The sequence below is a fragment of the Zonotrichia albicollis genome, chromosome 10 (genome assembly GCF_047830755.1).
Source record: "Zonotrichia albicollis isolate bZonAlb1 chromosome 10, bZonAlb1.hap1, whole genome shotgun sequence".
In the NCBI taxonomy this organism is placed as follows: domain Eukaryota; kingdom Metazoa; phylum Chordata; class Aves; order Passeriformes; family Passerellidae; genus Zonotrichia; species Zonotrichia albicollis.
Genome location: NC_133828.1, coordinates 11,692,920 through 11,708,438, shown reverse-complemented (window position 1 = coordinate 11,708,438; position 15,519 = coordinate 11,692,920). Strand labels below are relative to the sequence as shown.

General features: G+C 44.9%; 1 protein-coding gene across 2 annotated transcripts in view; it reads right to left on the bottom strand.

The window, feature by feature from the left end:
* Positions 1-15,519, bottom strand: part of ABCA12 (ATP binding cassette subfamily A member 12) — an 87,605-nt gene that overhangs the window by 22,699 nt on the left and 49,387 nt on the right. For both annotated transcript variants that reach the window (XM_074548036.1, XM_074548035.1), the window contains exons 24-37: positions 14,812-14,926; positions 13,139-13,468; positions 12,230-12,299; positions 11,994-12,128; positions 11,175-11,330; positions 10,268-10,445; positions 8,578-8,796; positions 7,765-7,961; positions 7,000-7,160; positions 6,037-6,261; positions 5,113-5,251; positions 3,540-3,792; positions 1,804-1,890; positions 925-1,018 (exon numbers count right to left, since the gene is read on the bottom strand). In XM_074548036.1, the coding sequence (XP_074404137.1) occupies positions 925-1,018; positions 1,804-1,890; positions 3,540-3,792; positions 5,113-5,251; positions 6,037-6,261; positions 7,000-7,160; positions 7,765-7,961; positions 8,578-8,796; positions 10,268-10,445; positions 11,175-11,330; positions 11,994-12,128; positions 12,230-12,299; positions 13,139-13,468; positions 14,812-14,926 (2,359 nt within the window). The remainder of the gene's footprint in view (positions 1-924; positions 1,019-1,803; positions 1,891-3,539; positions 3,793-5,112; positions 5,252-6,036; positions 6,262-6,999; positions 7,161-7,764; positions 7,962-8,577; positions 8,797-10,267; positions 10,446-11,174; positions 11,331-11,993; positions 12,129-12,229; positions 12,300-13,138; positions 13,469-14,811; positions 14,927-15,519) is intronic.

Here is a 15,519-nt window from a genome sequence, read left to right as displayed (position 1 = left end):
AAGTGTCCTCCCAGACAGCATGTTGGCTTCTTCCTTCAGCTCATCCATAACAAAAGCCCTGGACTCCCCCATTGTGCATCTGCTCATCTGAATACACAAAATAGCTTCCTCCATGCTGAGGAACACCTGCCTGTGCCTGCTAGAGGTGAGAATCAGCTTTGAACATTATCCCAACTTGCTGGAGAAATCATGGCAATACTTTTAATGATGTGAAATTAGGTGTATGTCCAGAAAACTGCACAAAATAGCTGCTGCATTTTAAAGAATGACTAGAAACGTTCAGCTAAGTACATCCTTTATGTTAAAAGGCATCACATGGTGCCATGAGTTTATCTGCTATGGCAAAAAGCTGAAGACAGATGAGCAGAGCTGGAAGGAAAGCTTAACCCCAAACTATACTGCAAAACTGTAACATCCTTGGGGCAGGATCTGCCTTTTCCCCATGTGCATGCAAATCCCAGCAGTGCCCATATCTGGCTCTGTAGGTACCACTGTAATGCAAATTATTATTATTAATAATTAATTTTTAGAACAAGGAGCAGATCTAGACTTTGCATAAAGTTAAATTCTGAGGAGCAAGCAGCAAAAGTAGCTGTGATTTTATACACTGACAGTGTTTGTATAAGATAAAATCTTCCTCTTGAATACATGCTCATCTCTGTCAAAAGGGACAATCACACAACACTCAAAAACACCATTAAACCTTCTCCCAGGGATGTTAGGGTGTGAATATTCTGAGGATGCTGTCTCCTTTCCTGTCCCCAGACTGGTGCAGACAGTGGTTATCCAGTGTGCAAATTCAACAAGGCCAAAGAGAGACAGGAGGGCTTGGAATGCTGAGCCCCAGCCCATAAAACCCCTCCCAACAAACAAGGCCCCCAATTATCCCCCAAGCCCCTTCACTTCTGGGTTTATCCAAGTTACCTGGATGCCATCTGTGCAGTTGCAGGCAGAATATTTAGTTCTCTGGTTTCCACTGGTAATCCACTGGCCAAGCTTGTCCTCTGTTAAGCACTGCCTGAAAAGGAACACATTTTCCTCTGAGGCTCTCTGGGCTCAGGTGTGCAAATGAAGCTAATTGCTGTCATGTTTAATGACAGCAAGGCTGGCAGTTGGGCAGCTCCAGCAGAAATGCAGAGCTTCCTGTCAGCTCTGGGTGGTTCAGGGAATCCCCAGCCTGCTGCTGCCTCCTGTGCCCCTTGGCAGAGAGCCCTCCCTGTGCCTGGATTCGCTCAGCTATCAGATGGAATCCAGGCACTGCTTCATTCCTACAGTAGGCAGTGCAAGGAATTGGCACTCAGAGGCCAAAAGCATCTGAAACCTGCCCAGAAATAAGGGCTATTGTTGTGGCAATCCCTGGGCACTCCTGTGATGGGCTGTATTGCCTGGGCAGTCACTGCAAACACCCAGGGTAAATATTTGCCTGCACGAGCATTCAAGTCTGCTCAGGGCTTTACCATCCTGAGAATTTATCTGCAAAGCCCAAAACAAACCAGCTCTCATGGCACAGCTTCTAGATAGAGGTAACAAACCCTGTGCTGAGGACTTGCTGCGTGGGCTCACGTTATAATTGGAATTATTGGGGCGGCAAGGACCACTTCCCAGAGAGGAGAATTGCTCATTTTCCTCCTGGCTTCCTGCCACCACCAAAGCTGCTTCCTTATCACTCCTCATAATGCAGAAGTCCAATGCATGAGGATTCTGCCCATGATCAAAGATGGTTATTAAGGTCTAATGGCTAATAGTGTCATGGCAATTCTCTTGCAGGTTTGGAGTTTAGGTGGAAAAAACCCCAATACTTACGAATTGCTTTCGTTCATGCACGTGTTATCCGTCCCAGGGAAAGCCAGCATTGAAGAAACTAAAGCAGCTGTGGTTTCATTAAAATTCCTAAGAATTAACAAAGAAAAACAGAAAACAGGAGAAGGTTCAAAGAATTTCCACTACCACTGTGAAGAGAAAAACTGTGTTTGAATGAAACAGGATTTAAGGTGTTGAATAATTGAGTATTTGTGGAAGCAGCTCTGAAGGACATGCAGTACGTGAGGACAGTCACACAGCTTTAAAAGGAGCCCTCATCACCTCAGCCACTCCAGGGATTTGCTGCCGCTAGATCTAAGCAAGATACTTTTGGACAATCAAATTTTTCTTTACTGCGGGGGGGGGGAATCTACTCCAATTTCCAGGCACTGCTTGCAGCCCTGACTCAATCAGGTCTCTCATCTGTGACATCCACTTGGTTTGGACCATTCAAGATGATTGTCCTTGGTTCTGCCCCAGCTCTCCAGCAATGATCCAAAAGGAGAAGCAGGGAATATTAGGAACAGAGGACTCAGACATGCAACTCTGGCTCATTCCCCCATCCAGCAGGACTAGAGTGGGAAGGTGTGAGGAATCCTGGGAAGAACACCTACAGCAGGTGGCTTTAGAGCTAAATTTTGTATTTCTGACTTAGAGCTGAGAACTACTGGAGAAGGAAAGAGGTTCACAGCATGAAAATCAAATGATACCAATTATAGTTGTTTTGGTAACAGGATTTTTAAGGAGAATGACATAATTCAGTGGTGGCATCCTAACGACCCTGGAAAAGCACATGCTCTTCCAATTGCCTGTGTGCCTTGGACCAGCAGGGCCTGCCCAGGAAAGAACATCCTGTGCTAACAGAGAGGAGGGAAATGTTCACAAGATGAATAGAATTTGATCTCAGAATTGTAGTGTTGGAAGCAACCGATCTGGGTACCTCATTTCCCACTGGGGGAGGAGCATGCATGTATACCTTAAGAAAATCCCTTTGGCTGCTATGGGGCTGAAACACTCCAGTGGGAAACACCAAGAACATTTCTCAGACATTTCATAGTTAAATCCAATTGAGAAGTTGATTTTCTGAAGCTTTCTGGTCTGAGCCAAGCCATGTCCTCAAAGATCCCTTGGGAACAGGGTTTCTCTGTGTTGTCTGCACAACATAACCACGTGTCCTATGTGTAGGACACTGGCTGTGCTCAGAAATAACCCTGAAGAGCTCATTCTGAACTGATGTCTCTGGTTTTAGCTTTTATATTTTTCAGATATACTCTTTAAGTGTGCTTAAGTGTGCTTTAAGTGTGTAGTTCTGAGCTTTATATAAAGGGATGGTGAGCTCTCTTCAGAGAGTAGGGAGACAAAACAATTCCTTCTCTAGCTGGGGACCAAGGACAAATGATCCAAATCTCAGGCCCAAGAGCACAAACAACAGTGTACTGAAGAAGAAAAACAAGGAGGATGGGACTGCATGGGCTAAATCTATAATTGGACAATTAACTCCAATATGCAAATGGAGCAGAACTGATAAAAGTGAGAGACTCTGTGACCAGTTGTCCATTTTGTGATCATTTTGGGTCCATCTTGGGTGTAGCCCTGGCTGGGCTCTTGCACTGCCCAAGGTGGATTCATTGAGACCTTTTTATGAATTTCTACTTTATCTTTCAACTCTTTAATTCTTTGCTCTCTGTTCTAGGTCAGCCTTCCCAAGGCCTCACAAGGTCCTGAGGAGCAGCACTCACCCAAAGAAGTCCACCTGGTCAGCTGTGCCATACAGGGAGGGGGACAGAGGCAGCTCAGGGTACTCGGTCTCCTTGGTCCTCAGTGTCCCCAGGCCCATGGCAGCCATCACAAAGAGCACGGGGAGGATGACCTGGGCGATGAAGCCGCGCACGTCCCGCCGGGTGTGGTGGAACCTCTTGATGAACAGCGCTGAGGTTCTCTTCAGCAGCAGCGGCAAACCCCGCAGGCTCTTGGACCTGATCAGGAGCTGGTCTGGGCACAAAGGATGGCACTGGGTCATGGCTCTGCATTTGTACAAGGCAAGGAAGTGATGGGTAGAGCACTCTGGGAGGGTGTTTCACTTCCTGTACACTTTTACAGACAGCAAATCCAAACTATCAAGGTGGAGCAAACACAAGATCAGGTGTGGGACAGGGCTCCAGTCATAAGCTCATATAACACCAGTATTTTGTTAAATTTTAAATGTGTACATGTAGTGACCTTCAGTGTGAGACCTTGCAAGAGGAACACAGGCTTCCAGATGAAATAAGTTATCTACATCCAACCCACTCACTTCAATTTTCAGGCAAAACATATTTTTCTTTTAGATTTGCAAGCTGAAATTTTTCATAATTTAAAAAGCAGATCCTCAGAAAAATAAGTAATAGAATTAGACCTGAAATAAGAAAACAAGAAAAGCCACTGGGCCTCCTGCATAGACAGGTTTTGTGGTATACTAAAAACAGAGCCAAATCCTGCGCCAGCTATTCTTCTCTATGAAATATTAACCTGTATAATATACCATGAAGCAAATACTTTTCAGCCTTTTTTAAGGGTGAAACAAAACACTTTTCTACATGAGTGACTGTTTACAGTAACATTTACAGTGCAGGTCAGCTCTGAGAAGGACAAAAATACCTCTGTGTTGTCCCTTGGATGCTTTCCTGACTATAAATGGTATATTTATAAGTACAAAACAGTGTTTCTAGCCCAAGAAAGCCTTGCAGCCAGGTATTTCTCATTTTTGGGTTGGGCCACCTTTAGGAGGTCTCAGACCCCCATGGACAGTGGTGTAGCTTGGTTCTCTTCTGAATTTACCCCACTGTCTGCTCCCTTAGGCCCCTTTGCTAAACTGCAATGTCTGGGGCACAGCAAAAAGCAGCAAGGAGGACTCAGCTCAGAGCTGTGCTGCTTTTCCAACAGACTAAAGGATTTCCACTAAGTTTCTTTCCAATTCTACTAGTTATGGGGAAATAATCCTCTACATCTATTACAGCAATTACTTTCAGAGGTACACATTTACTCTTTCACCCACATGCTGTATTGATTAGATTAAAACCTGGATCAATGTAAAGGAAGGCAGATGCAAACAAAACCCCTTTAGTAATTTATCCTGTGATTCAGACTATTCCAAAGCAGGGGATCTAAAGGACTGGTGAGTGCTGTACTTCCAGTGATTTATAAGTTTTGTGATTCCTGGCTGGGTGAAATGTGGCTTTCAACAAAGAAAGAAGACAGGGAGCTCAAATCAGTCCATCTGTCAGTGTTTGCATGTGCAGTAAATCTGGAATAAACCCTTAGGTGACTGAGTACCATCTCTTTCTGTGAAGGTGTCTGTGCTCACAGACATTTCGTCACCACCAGTGTGACCACTGACTCCAGGCAGCTGATGGGGCAGCACAGCCTCTTCTTGCTGGTCCTTCACCAGCTCTTTTGTCAGATTCAGGAACACCTATGGAGCAAGAAAATATGAAGGAAAATTTGTCCAAATGACTCAATTTACCAAAACAATTACCAGAATCCACTCTCCTGCTTTGTAGCTGTAGTTGGTGCAGCAGTTATGTACAATAATCCTCTTCCTATTGCCTTTGTGCTCAGTGAGAGAAATTAACTTTTTTTCCCATATAAAATTGTTGCCCAACTCCTTGTCATCTCCTGTCCCTGTTCTGCTGCAGCAGTGGAAAGTCAAACCTGTTTCCCTGGGACATTCACCCTCTAGCTCCTGGCAATCCCACTGCCTCCATGCTGGGAGTGTGCAGTCATGGTGCATGGGACACAATGTACACCTGATTCTTGCTGCTTTAGGAAAACATCTCAAAAGAAACTAAGAAATTCTGAGCAGGAAGGTAACAATCTCCCTCCCTCCCCTCTGCAAGACACGGGTCATCACTGCTCATCATTTACTTTTTATTTCTGATGCAATTAAATGTGTTTATTTGACCAGAGATTTCCCACGGGCAGAAAGGTGCCTGTGTTAATTTCTCCTCAGTCAAACTCCAGAGCCTCATTTTCTGGGTAAAACATCAAAAGGCTGTTACAGCCAGGTGAGACAGTGCATTAGTATATATATAGATTTATAGATGCATCCACACACTCATGTGTACCTCAGTGTAACCCCTTCCTCCCTGCCTGAATCCCTCATGGAATTCTTAACGTGCCCAGAGAGCAGAGCCACACATTGCTGGGAAATAAATCTCCATGATATTCCAGCAAAGCCAGCAGCTCCTGAGCTCATACCTCTTCCACAGTTGTGTTGGAAATCCCATAGCAACCCAGGTGGAGATCATTCAGGCTGGTGTCCAGGGCTCTGAGGAGGGCCTGGTAGGCTCCTGACACCGTGGACTTGAAGGGGGGAAGCACATAAACCAGCTCTCCACCAATGTCCTCCTTGAGATAAGCCTCTGGGAGATAGGACTGGATCAAGGAGGTCACTGCTGTGGTGTCACATTCCTCTATCATGTTCTGAAAAAAGAGGAAAACACTCTGGTCACTGAAAGGTTGCAAGGTCAACCTTTCTCCTGCAGGATGTAGCCCAAATCCTGTCCCAGAGCATAACTGGTAAGTGATCTCAGTCCAGCTATCCAACAGGATAAATATCAAAAGCAGGTGAAAGTGGGTTATTTCTGGCCCTTGAAAAAGGGATGTGTGACAGTCTCCCATCTTGGTCCATCCATAACCTCAGCAGGCTGGGCTGAATCAACTACTTTGCAGTGCTACAAGTTTGTAGTACAAAAGAGAAAAAGCCTGGCCAGCAGAGACCTTAACGTGGCTGCCAGCCCAAACTCACTCTTTTTCCCATGGGAAACAGGGCTTGCTTATGGGTCTGTTTTTACTTTCTTTGTCTCCAGTGCCAGCAGTCTGGAAGAGGGGCTGGTCTCTCATGGTGCTGGGGCTACCAACAGCACTGCAATAAATGCTAGCAAGAGTAGAGTTCCCCACTCCTTGCAAGTAGAACACTTTGCCCAAGCCAAACACTATGGATGGGCTCTTTCCATCTGCTTTATTCCTCACATTCTGCACCCTTGCTTTTAACCTTCAAGGAAACCCTGTTCTTTTTCACCAAAGCAGAGCCCTGACATTGCTGCTTTCACAAGGCCATGGAGATCACTCAGCTCCTCTCCATACATCCCTCCACCAGCCCTGATGACTCCCTTGGACACAGAGCTGCCAGGAGCTCAGGGACCAGCTCAGACACCAAACCTTCTTTTTGGTGAGGGTCAGGTGGTAGCCATCCCCAAAGGTTTCCTTCAGGTAGAAAGGTGAGCCACAGCATTTGAGCCCTCCATGCTCTAGGAAGGCAATCCGGTCGCTCAGCACTTCTGCTTCATCCAGGTGATGTGTGGAGAGAATGATGGTTCTGCCTGGAAAACACAGTCACCACAGAATGGACACCTGGTCTTATGGCAAAACTGGATTTTAGAAGGATTTGGGTTATTTTCTTTCCTTCCTCAAAAATTTCTGTATTTCCCTACACAATGATATCATCAATATAAATTGTAGAGGTTCCAGAGCTTCCCCTTGCTCTGGATCAGACCATGGAAAGTCCACATTGTTAAATGAACACAATGAATGTTTATAACAATTTTGTTTTATCACATTCTGGTCAGATCTGTCCTTATCTCAACAGTGAGACAGCTGAAAGCCTCATTGGATGAGGGAACACAGAGTATCAGGTGAAAATCAACTACATTTTTGGGCAATTATTAATGAAATTGGATGAAAGACAACAAGAGAGACAAATTTTACAGTATTGTAAGTTGTATTCTATGGTGAAGTTATTTTTTAAATGACAGTGAATTTACAGAAACCAACCAGGATGGACCCTCCAGAATTGCAAAATCCCAGTCTTCCAAATTTTTTTCTCTCTGGCCTCCAAAACCCACAATTCAAATCCACTGGTAGCATCTTTGTAAAGTGACACACATCACCTTTGTCTCTGGGCAACATTTCCTCTCCTCACAGTACCTTTTTTATTCTTGGAGATGATTTCCCAAATACTCCTCCGGGAGCATGGATCCACGCCTGTGGTTGGCTCATCCAGGATCACCACCCTGGATCCTCCCAGCAGAGCAATGGCTATGGATAACTTCCTCTTCATCCCCCCTGACAGGGTGCCAGCCAGCTTGTGTCGATGGCTGTATAGCCCAGTCTCCTTCAAAGTCCTGCAAAACAGAGGGAAAACTCCCAAAAGTTGTCCTTTAAGCAGGGAATCTGAAAATAGCTGAAAAAACTGTAACTGGAAATGAAATCCTGCTCTGCTGAGTGGTCACAGTGTAGAGTCACCCTGCAGCTCAGTCACTGGGATTTTCATTTAAAACATTTTTGAGGATGTTTTCAAAGTTTTCATCTGACAAGTCAAGGTTAAAGGCTCAACCCCATCAACTGAGACACCAAGATCCAAACTCCCTGGGATGTTCTGGCTGCTTCATTTCTCTGCAGAACCAATAAAGCCAACATCATCTTTCTGACTGGTTGATTAAATCTCTTCCCAGGGCAAACTGTAAAGCAGCAAGGAGTAGCCCCTTAGGCCTATAAATTCATCTCCAAATAATTGCCACAGCAGCCTGTAAACCCCCTGGAGAAGAGATATTGTTTTCTTACAGCACAGGTATCAATATATTCCTCTAGTCAGAGCGAGGCACCATTTGAACCCTAAGCTGGTGCTGCAACAAGACCTCCAATCCAGGATTTTGAGCTTTGCAGGGCCACTGGCACCACCACACAACTATTTTGACAGCCCTCTCTCCCTCCTCCCCCCCATTCCTGCTACTTTTCTACCTCTTCACTTCTTGGTAGAGCTCTTGTTTGCTGCAGTGAGGGACTTTGATGTAGCCATAGAGCAGCAGGTGCTCCTTGGTGGTGAGGTAGTTGAAGAGCACGTTGTGCTGCATGCACACCCCCATGTTCTTCCTGATCACCTCCTGGTCAGTCCTGATGTCTTTGCCATACACAAAGATTGTGCCAGATGATGTAGGGAACAACCCAGTCAAAATAGATCTGAAGGAAAAAGAAATAGAAAGGAGAAGTTAGAAAAAGGAGGAAGCCATGGGTAATTTTTTTCATGCGGCTTTGTAGCTGTCACCACTTCCAAGGTTTTTTTGTGTCCCCTCCCACTCCTTCCAGCCAGACACCACTGCCCACTGTGTGCCAGGCTCTGGCAGAGCAGAGGTAAATTAACATCCTTGTTCCCCTCTGAGGGATTGCAGGGCCAAGCTCCAAGCTCACCCTGGATACTCCTCCCCTCTGCTTTTACCTGCTGCAGCCTCCCTCTCCCTAGCTCAGACCCATATCCCTCACACTCAGGAATGCCTTTGACTTCCAGTTTAGTTACTGGGAATTCCCAGAATGCAGTGACTCCTTGTTCTCTGAGGATTTCCTGGAGTGCCCACAGGGCCTCATATTGTAACCACAGCTGGGACTGAAAACCTCCTCTTCATCTGCCTAATCCCAGCAGAGCATGCAGACCTGATTTCACTGCCATTATTCGTGAGAAATGGGAGAGGACTTCTCCATGAGACACCTCACAGTGGGCAGCACTTTCATCTACTTCAAGCAAATAATCACCCACCAAGCAGGAGCTGAGTCAAACTCCCTCTGCTCAGAATAACTACTTGCACATTACAGCTCATTTTTGGTGCTGTCCTGCAGGGACTAGAGGGAGAAGATGCATCTCAGACCACCCTTCACCTTCACAGAGTTTTTCTTCTCTCCTGGGACTTTAAACCATCATTTAAAAGCAGTAATTTGTGACCTTATTCAGGATTTGAAGCCTCTGGTAAGTTTCAGGAAGGTTTTATACTTTTCTGCATATCACCTTTGCTACACTTTGCAAACAGAATATGAGGTGAATTGATAATAAGCTGAGGTGAAGCACACATCTGTCTTACTGATTTTGGCTCTTCTGAGGCTTCTATTTATCAGCTTAATGTTCCTTTCAGAGATATGCACATATATATCAGTGGAGAAATCAAGTTCTACAGGCCTGTTTTAGTGCTGTTATCTAACAAGTCAAATAATAATTTATAAACAGCAAGGCTGAAAGGCCAATGCATTAATCCCCTGCCATTCCAGCCCAGCCAACACATGGCTCTGTACAGCTGAAGTGTATCTTTATTAAGTTTTCTTGCTGGCATCACTTCAGCTTTGGTGTGTGCATGAGCTCCCCACGGGTTCCAGAACAACCTAACCCCAGGCCATGGAACAAAACCCCTGAACAGCTGCTGTGCTGTGTATCCCAGCTATCTCAGCAGATTAAAAAGCATGTTCCTAAGCAGGAAAGGACCTTTTAGAACCTAAAGAATTCTGACAGATGAAGGAACTCCTGAGGTCATCCATGAGCAAGGTGAAGCTACAGGAGGGATTTGGCCTAGTGAAGCACCTTCCTCAGTCTCCCACTGCTGCACTTGCCCTCTTGCTGACCCAACCACACCCCACAGGCGAAAAAAGAGCTGCTTTAAAGGATACACACATGGTTGTAGTTTTCCCAGCTCCATTGTGTCCCAGCAGGGAAGTGATATTCCCTTCATAGAAGTTGAGGCTGAGGTTGTCCACTGCAGCTTTGGATCCATAAACCTTTGTTATGCCGTGGAGGGAGACTCCCAAGGGCAGGTCGGTGGGCTCTGGTTCCACGTGAGGGTGGGGGGCACCTTGGACACCAAAGAGAAGGGTCAGGGACAGCTACTGCAGTGCTTGTGCTACTTTTCTCATCTCAGAGCAAACCAAAATACAGAAAAGCAGGTGTCTTTCAGCCAGGAACACTGAGAACATGCCACCAGATGTGTATCATTTTGAACTCTCTGGGATTTTTCCTTTCTACTTCTGAAGCTTCTAACAACTCCTGACAACAGGCATTAATCACTTCTGGAAAGATCTCATATTTAGGTTTTTCAGAGCACCTAACTTAATTTATACTAAACAAGCACAGAAAGTTAGAGGACATGAGGCAAAAATACAGAGTTATTTTCAGTTAGGTGGAACCAGCAACATTTTATGTGTGATCTCAATATTTTACAGGCTAAATATTTAAAGAGATAAGCAAAGAAGAACACGTGCCTTTTGCCAAGTGGAAACCTGTATTTGCTTGCCCAGACAAAAGTGTATTTCTACACAGACAGACAGGCATGGAAGGTAACTGCCCAACTACAACACACACAAATATGAGTGTGAAAATCAGTACTGACTCTCCACAACAAATAGGAAGAGCAAATATAATTTAAGGGCCAGATCTCCACTGATGTGAGTACCAGCTTTCAATTCTTCCTGTACTTCAAAATAACAATCAATGCTGTTTTCTGAGTATGGTGCCCCTTCACAAATTTGGCTTTGTTTACCCAAAATACAAGTTATTATTGCTACCCCTTGCAGCATCCACATACATATCTTGCGGGGGAGGGTGACTTCTTTCCTCAACATCAGCTTGGAGAAGAGCAGGCATCTCTGTTTCTCATTCCAGAAGGGCAGGTAGCTGTTGTACTCAATCCAGTAAGATGGAAGCAGTGGGAAGTACCAGGGAGCAGCCATGCCATATCTACCTGCAGGAACAGGAGTCTCATTCAGCTATCTGTTCCTCAGCAAGTGCCACTGGTGGGGTGCACTCAAAACAGCAAAAATTAACTTCACAGAGATTTCTTGATTTGTTCATGCACCACCAGGACTTTGTAGAGTCTTTCCTGATTGGCACAATAGGAAGCACTCACTAATTTGTTATTCTGAGTAACTCCATAGCTGGAGGGCAGGAGAACTTTACATTTTCCACTGGGTAGATTTCCGTATGCCAGTGGACTGCTTCATTAGGTGGGGAAGAAAAGCAAAAGACAAATGTACTGGCTCTTGCCCAAGGCAGGAATTACTTTTTGAAACCAAATGATGTAAGTAACACAGCTCAAAATCACTCAGCTGACAAATGCAGTCTAACATGCTCCACTCTCACCCACCAGACTGCAGTGACACCCTCCTGTGTCCTTGGCTTCAGCTTCTTCAGGAGACCCACCTAGCCAATTGTCAGGCTGAGAAACCCTAATTTCCCTAGCTGTGCTCTCTCTCAGTGCCATTAACAGGCTCAGACATCCACAATGCTGTGCTCCCTTTGGTCTGGGACAGAGTGTGTGCCCTGTCTCACTGCCTCAGCCAGCTCTGTGTTCACTGTTCCCCAAAAGAGGTGCTACAGCACCACCCTCAATGCTCTGCACCCTTACCTGGGAAAACATTCCTTATGTACCAGCCCAGGATGAAGTAAATGAAGGAGTCTATCAGAATGAGCCAGCACATCCAGCCAAAGGAAGTGTTGTCTCCAATCATTGGGGACTTGTACATGTTGTCCCACTGCAGTCCTGCAGGGAGGAATTGAGAAATACAATCAGAACTCCTCTCAGCCAGTGAAATACCACCCCCAGGAGAGCTCAAAGCCTGGCTCTGTCAGCCACAAACTCACCTATGCCCTGTGCCTCATAGCGAGCAATGTATTGACTTGCATAACTGAAGGCAGTTGGAGACAACAGGCTCTGGGGAATAAACAAAATTGAAAACAAGAAACATTTGAATTAGTCTCTAAGAGAAGTCAGGTCAGTCAAGCAATCAGGTACCTCACTGGGTTATTCCAATAGCCAGAAAAATGAGTGCTGGGTTTGTTTTTTCCCCAGCAGTCACAAGGAGCACTGGAGCAGGCCTGTGATGGGAAGTGCTACCTGGTGACAGGCTGAAATGTCTCCTTAGGGCTTGACTTTCTTTTGCATCCACACCCTGGACACAGCTTCCTCCCTCATACAGGGCTTTATTTTAGGCTTTTGAAATACAGCAGTGCTTGAGAATTACCTCATGGAGCCATGTGGTTAATTCTTTTACCACTTGCATTAATGGAAGTAATTTCCTGATTTCGGCGACAAGTCTGGTTTCTGGAAGCTAACACCTACCTACTCTGCCCCTTGGTAAGAAACAAGGCTTTACATCTACTCCCATGTGTAGGGATTTGAGACACAGGAAGCCAGGGATGATCTGAGGCAGCAATGAGAAACCCAAACCCCTCACTGAGACAGCCTGGTTTTTCAGAGTGGGTGAAAGCAGCTCATTTTCTTTTGCAATGAAAACACATAGCTCAAACTACTGTGATTCAGCTGGCAGGTGGGAATTCACTAAAATTCCACAAGGAGTGCCTTCAGTCAGGGGACACAGCTAACTCCAGGTGTCCTTCAAAAGGTCCATGGCCAAGCGTGGCCATGGTCCTAGCGTGCCTGTCACCACCCGCTGATGGAATTCAGAAAGGCACGAGGTACAATAAAAGCTGGAATGTACTGAGCTCCCTGCCTCCACACACTGCCTGGGCATAAGGAGAAGCAGAACTCACCAGGAGGCTCTTGACAGAGAAGCTCAGGTGGTTCTCAATGACGAGCAGCACGATGAAGGGGAAGAAGGTGAGGATGTAGACCAGGCTGCCCACCAAGGCAGCGATGTTGGTGTTGTTGAAGAAAACACTGATGAAGTAGCTCATGGCTATGATGGACAGGCTGTAGTCCATCAGGTACAGGAACAGGAGGGCTGTGTCTGTTTTGGGAAGGATGTCACCTACTTTCAGAACAACAATGAGGAAGGTGACGGTAATCAGGAGGAAGATGGCGCACTCGATGAACCAGGCGATGAAATGGCTGCTGGCATTGACCCCCATCATCTTCATGTACTGCACAGAGGAAGGTAAAAATAACAATCACAAGTGACATTTCAGAGAAATGAAGAATTATTTCTGTTTCCAGCTTCTGGACAGGGCCTGCAACCAGACCACGCTCATTCTATCCAGGGACAAACCCTGCACTCCCATTTCAGGAATGCCCACAGTTTGCAGAGCAGTCTGTTGGAAAAGAACAACCCAGAGAGGACCTGCAAGGATCAAATGTCACAGCCCACAGGCTCCAAAGCAGCTTCTGCCTTAGATTTCTAAGTTTTCTAAAGCCTTTTGGTTGTTTTTTTAAATAATAATAGATCCAGTGGCTTAAGCCTAAAAGCTCTCAAATGTCTTTGAAACCAGACCTTTCTCACACAACCCCAAGACAAAAAAACAACAGCTAAATTACTATGGTCAGAAGGAAGACATATTAATTTATATTAGCTGATCATTAATTCCCCTTGCATAAAACTGCAAATTTGTATTGATAAACCCAGAAGAAACTTGCAAATTTGCAACTTGCATAAAACTGCAATTTTGTATTGATAAACCCAGAAGAAACTACATGTGCTGGTGTTTTCTTGTGGATTATAACACAGCTAAAAAGATTAGTGATGCCCTGGTCCTTAGTGAAAATGGTTGTCTAAATTAGAGTAGGGGGCTGCCAGGGAGCACACCCTGGGGTTCATTCATTTTCCATCTCATCACAGGTCAGTGTCCTTTCTTGGAAGTGCTTTTGGTGAATCAGTATTTGTTTCCATGGTGTTAGATAAAAAACAAATCTGCCCAAAGCTTTTGTTGCTTGCTGAGGCTTAGTTTGACAAAAGTTCTTTGCTGTTCATCTCTGTTGACAGTGATCACACTGAAAACCTGAGTTAATTTAATAAATTCCCAATGTCTCAATGTCATTTCTTTTCCAACAGGCAGCCTGAATGAAGAACTTCATTTCAGAGGAGCTGATGTAATATGTAGCACCTTCTGAAATATTAAGTATAATAACTTCAAGGATAGGAAATAAGTCACTTTTCATGTCTTTGTCCCCAGTAGGTATGACTCAAAGTCAATTTTTAGAGAGCTTTAAATCTTCAGAAACCCTGTAATTTTGTGAGGTGCCCATGTTTCCTGTGTTCAGCACTGCAAAGCAATATTCCCTCCACTTGAAGGGCAAACACCCTGCATTTCCATGGCTTTGAGCTTGGTTATAATGTCAGAATTCACACACTGCAGGTCAAACAATAGGTAGCTGGAATATTTGCCTTAATGCTTGTTTTGCTCCATTTAATATTGCACATCAGACACGCCAACCACGAATAAGGAAAATCTGTTTATAATTCTGCACGCCCCAGAAAGTTTCCCCGTACCTCATAAAGCCTGAGATCTTTCTCCTGAACAAGTGTTTTAACAAAATCAGCTATAAACAGCACCCAGGCAGCCATCAGAGCAAATGGAAGCGAGTAGGTCACACTGGTTAAGAACCTGTAAAAGGCAAAAGCAAGCTTCAGCTGAATACAAAATGTTCTGGGGATTAAGGCTTTGTACAAGAATATATTTTTCAGAACAATACTCTGGCACAGGAAAAGACATGCTTATATTTCAAAATGTGGAGTAAAATTAATAATTATTAAAAAAGACTCCTTTGCCATTGCATTGGACTTTTTATTCATCAAACTCCTGACTGCTCAGAATATTTTTATTTTTTTTTTAATGTTGCAGAGGGATTTCCTTGCTCAGCAGCACCACTGGCAGGAGCAGGAAGCACCATGGGCAGTGGCATCTCCTGGCTCTCTGATGAGCTGCATTCCATTTGGAAACATCCCATAATTCTCAGATCTAATGGCCAAATTTCATGATCAGGCCATATTTCCTGTGTTGGAGTCTGGATGTGGGTGTTTTCCCAAAGGTTGTCTGTCCCACCACCCCACAGGACAGGCAGACCCAGGGCACATTTCTTGGCTCCTCATTTTAGTTAAAACCTTCTTCCAGTGCCAATTGTGTGAGGAAAAAAAAAACCAAATACCATGGCCAACAATAAATTTCTCCTTTTGACTAGGAAAGCAAGTTTTTATAGG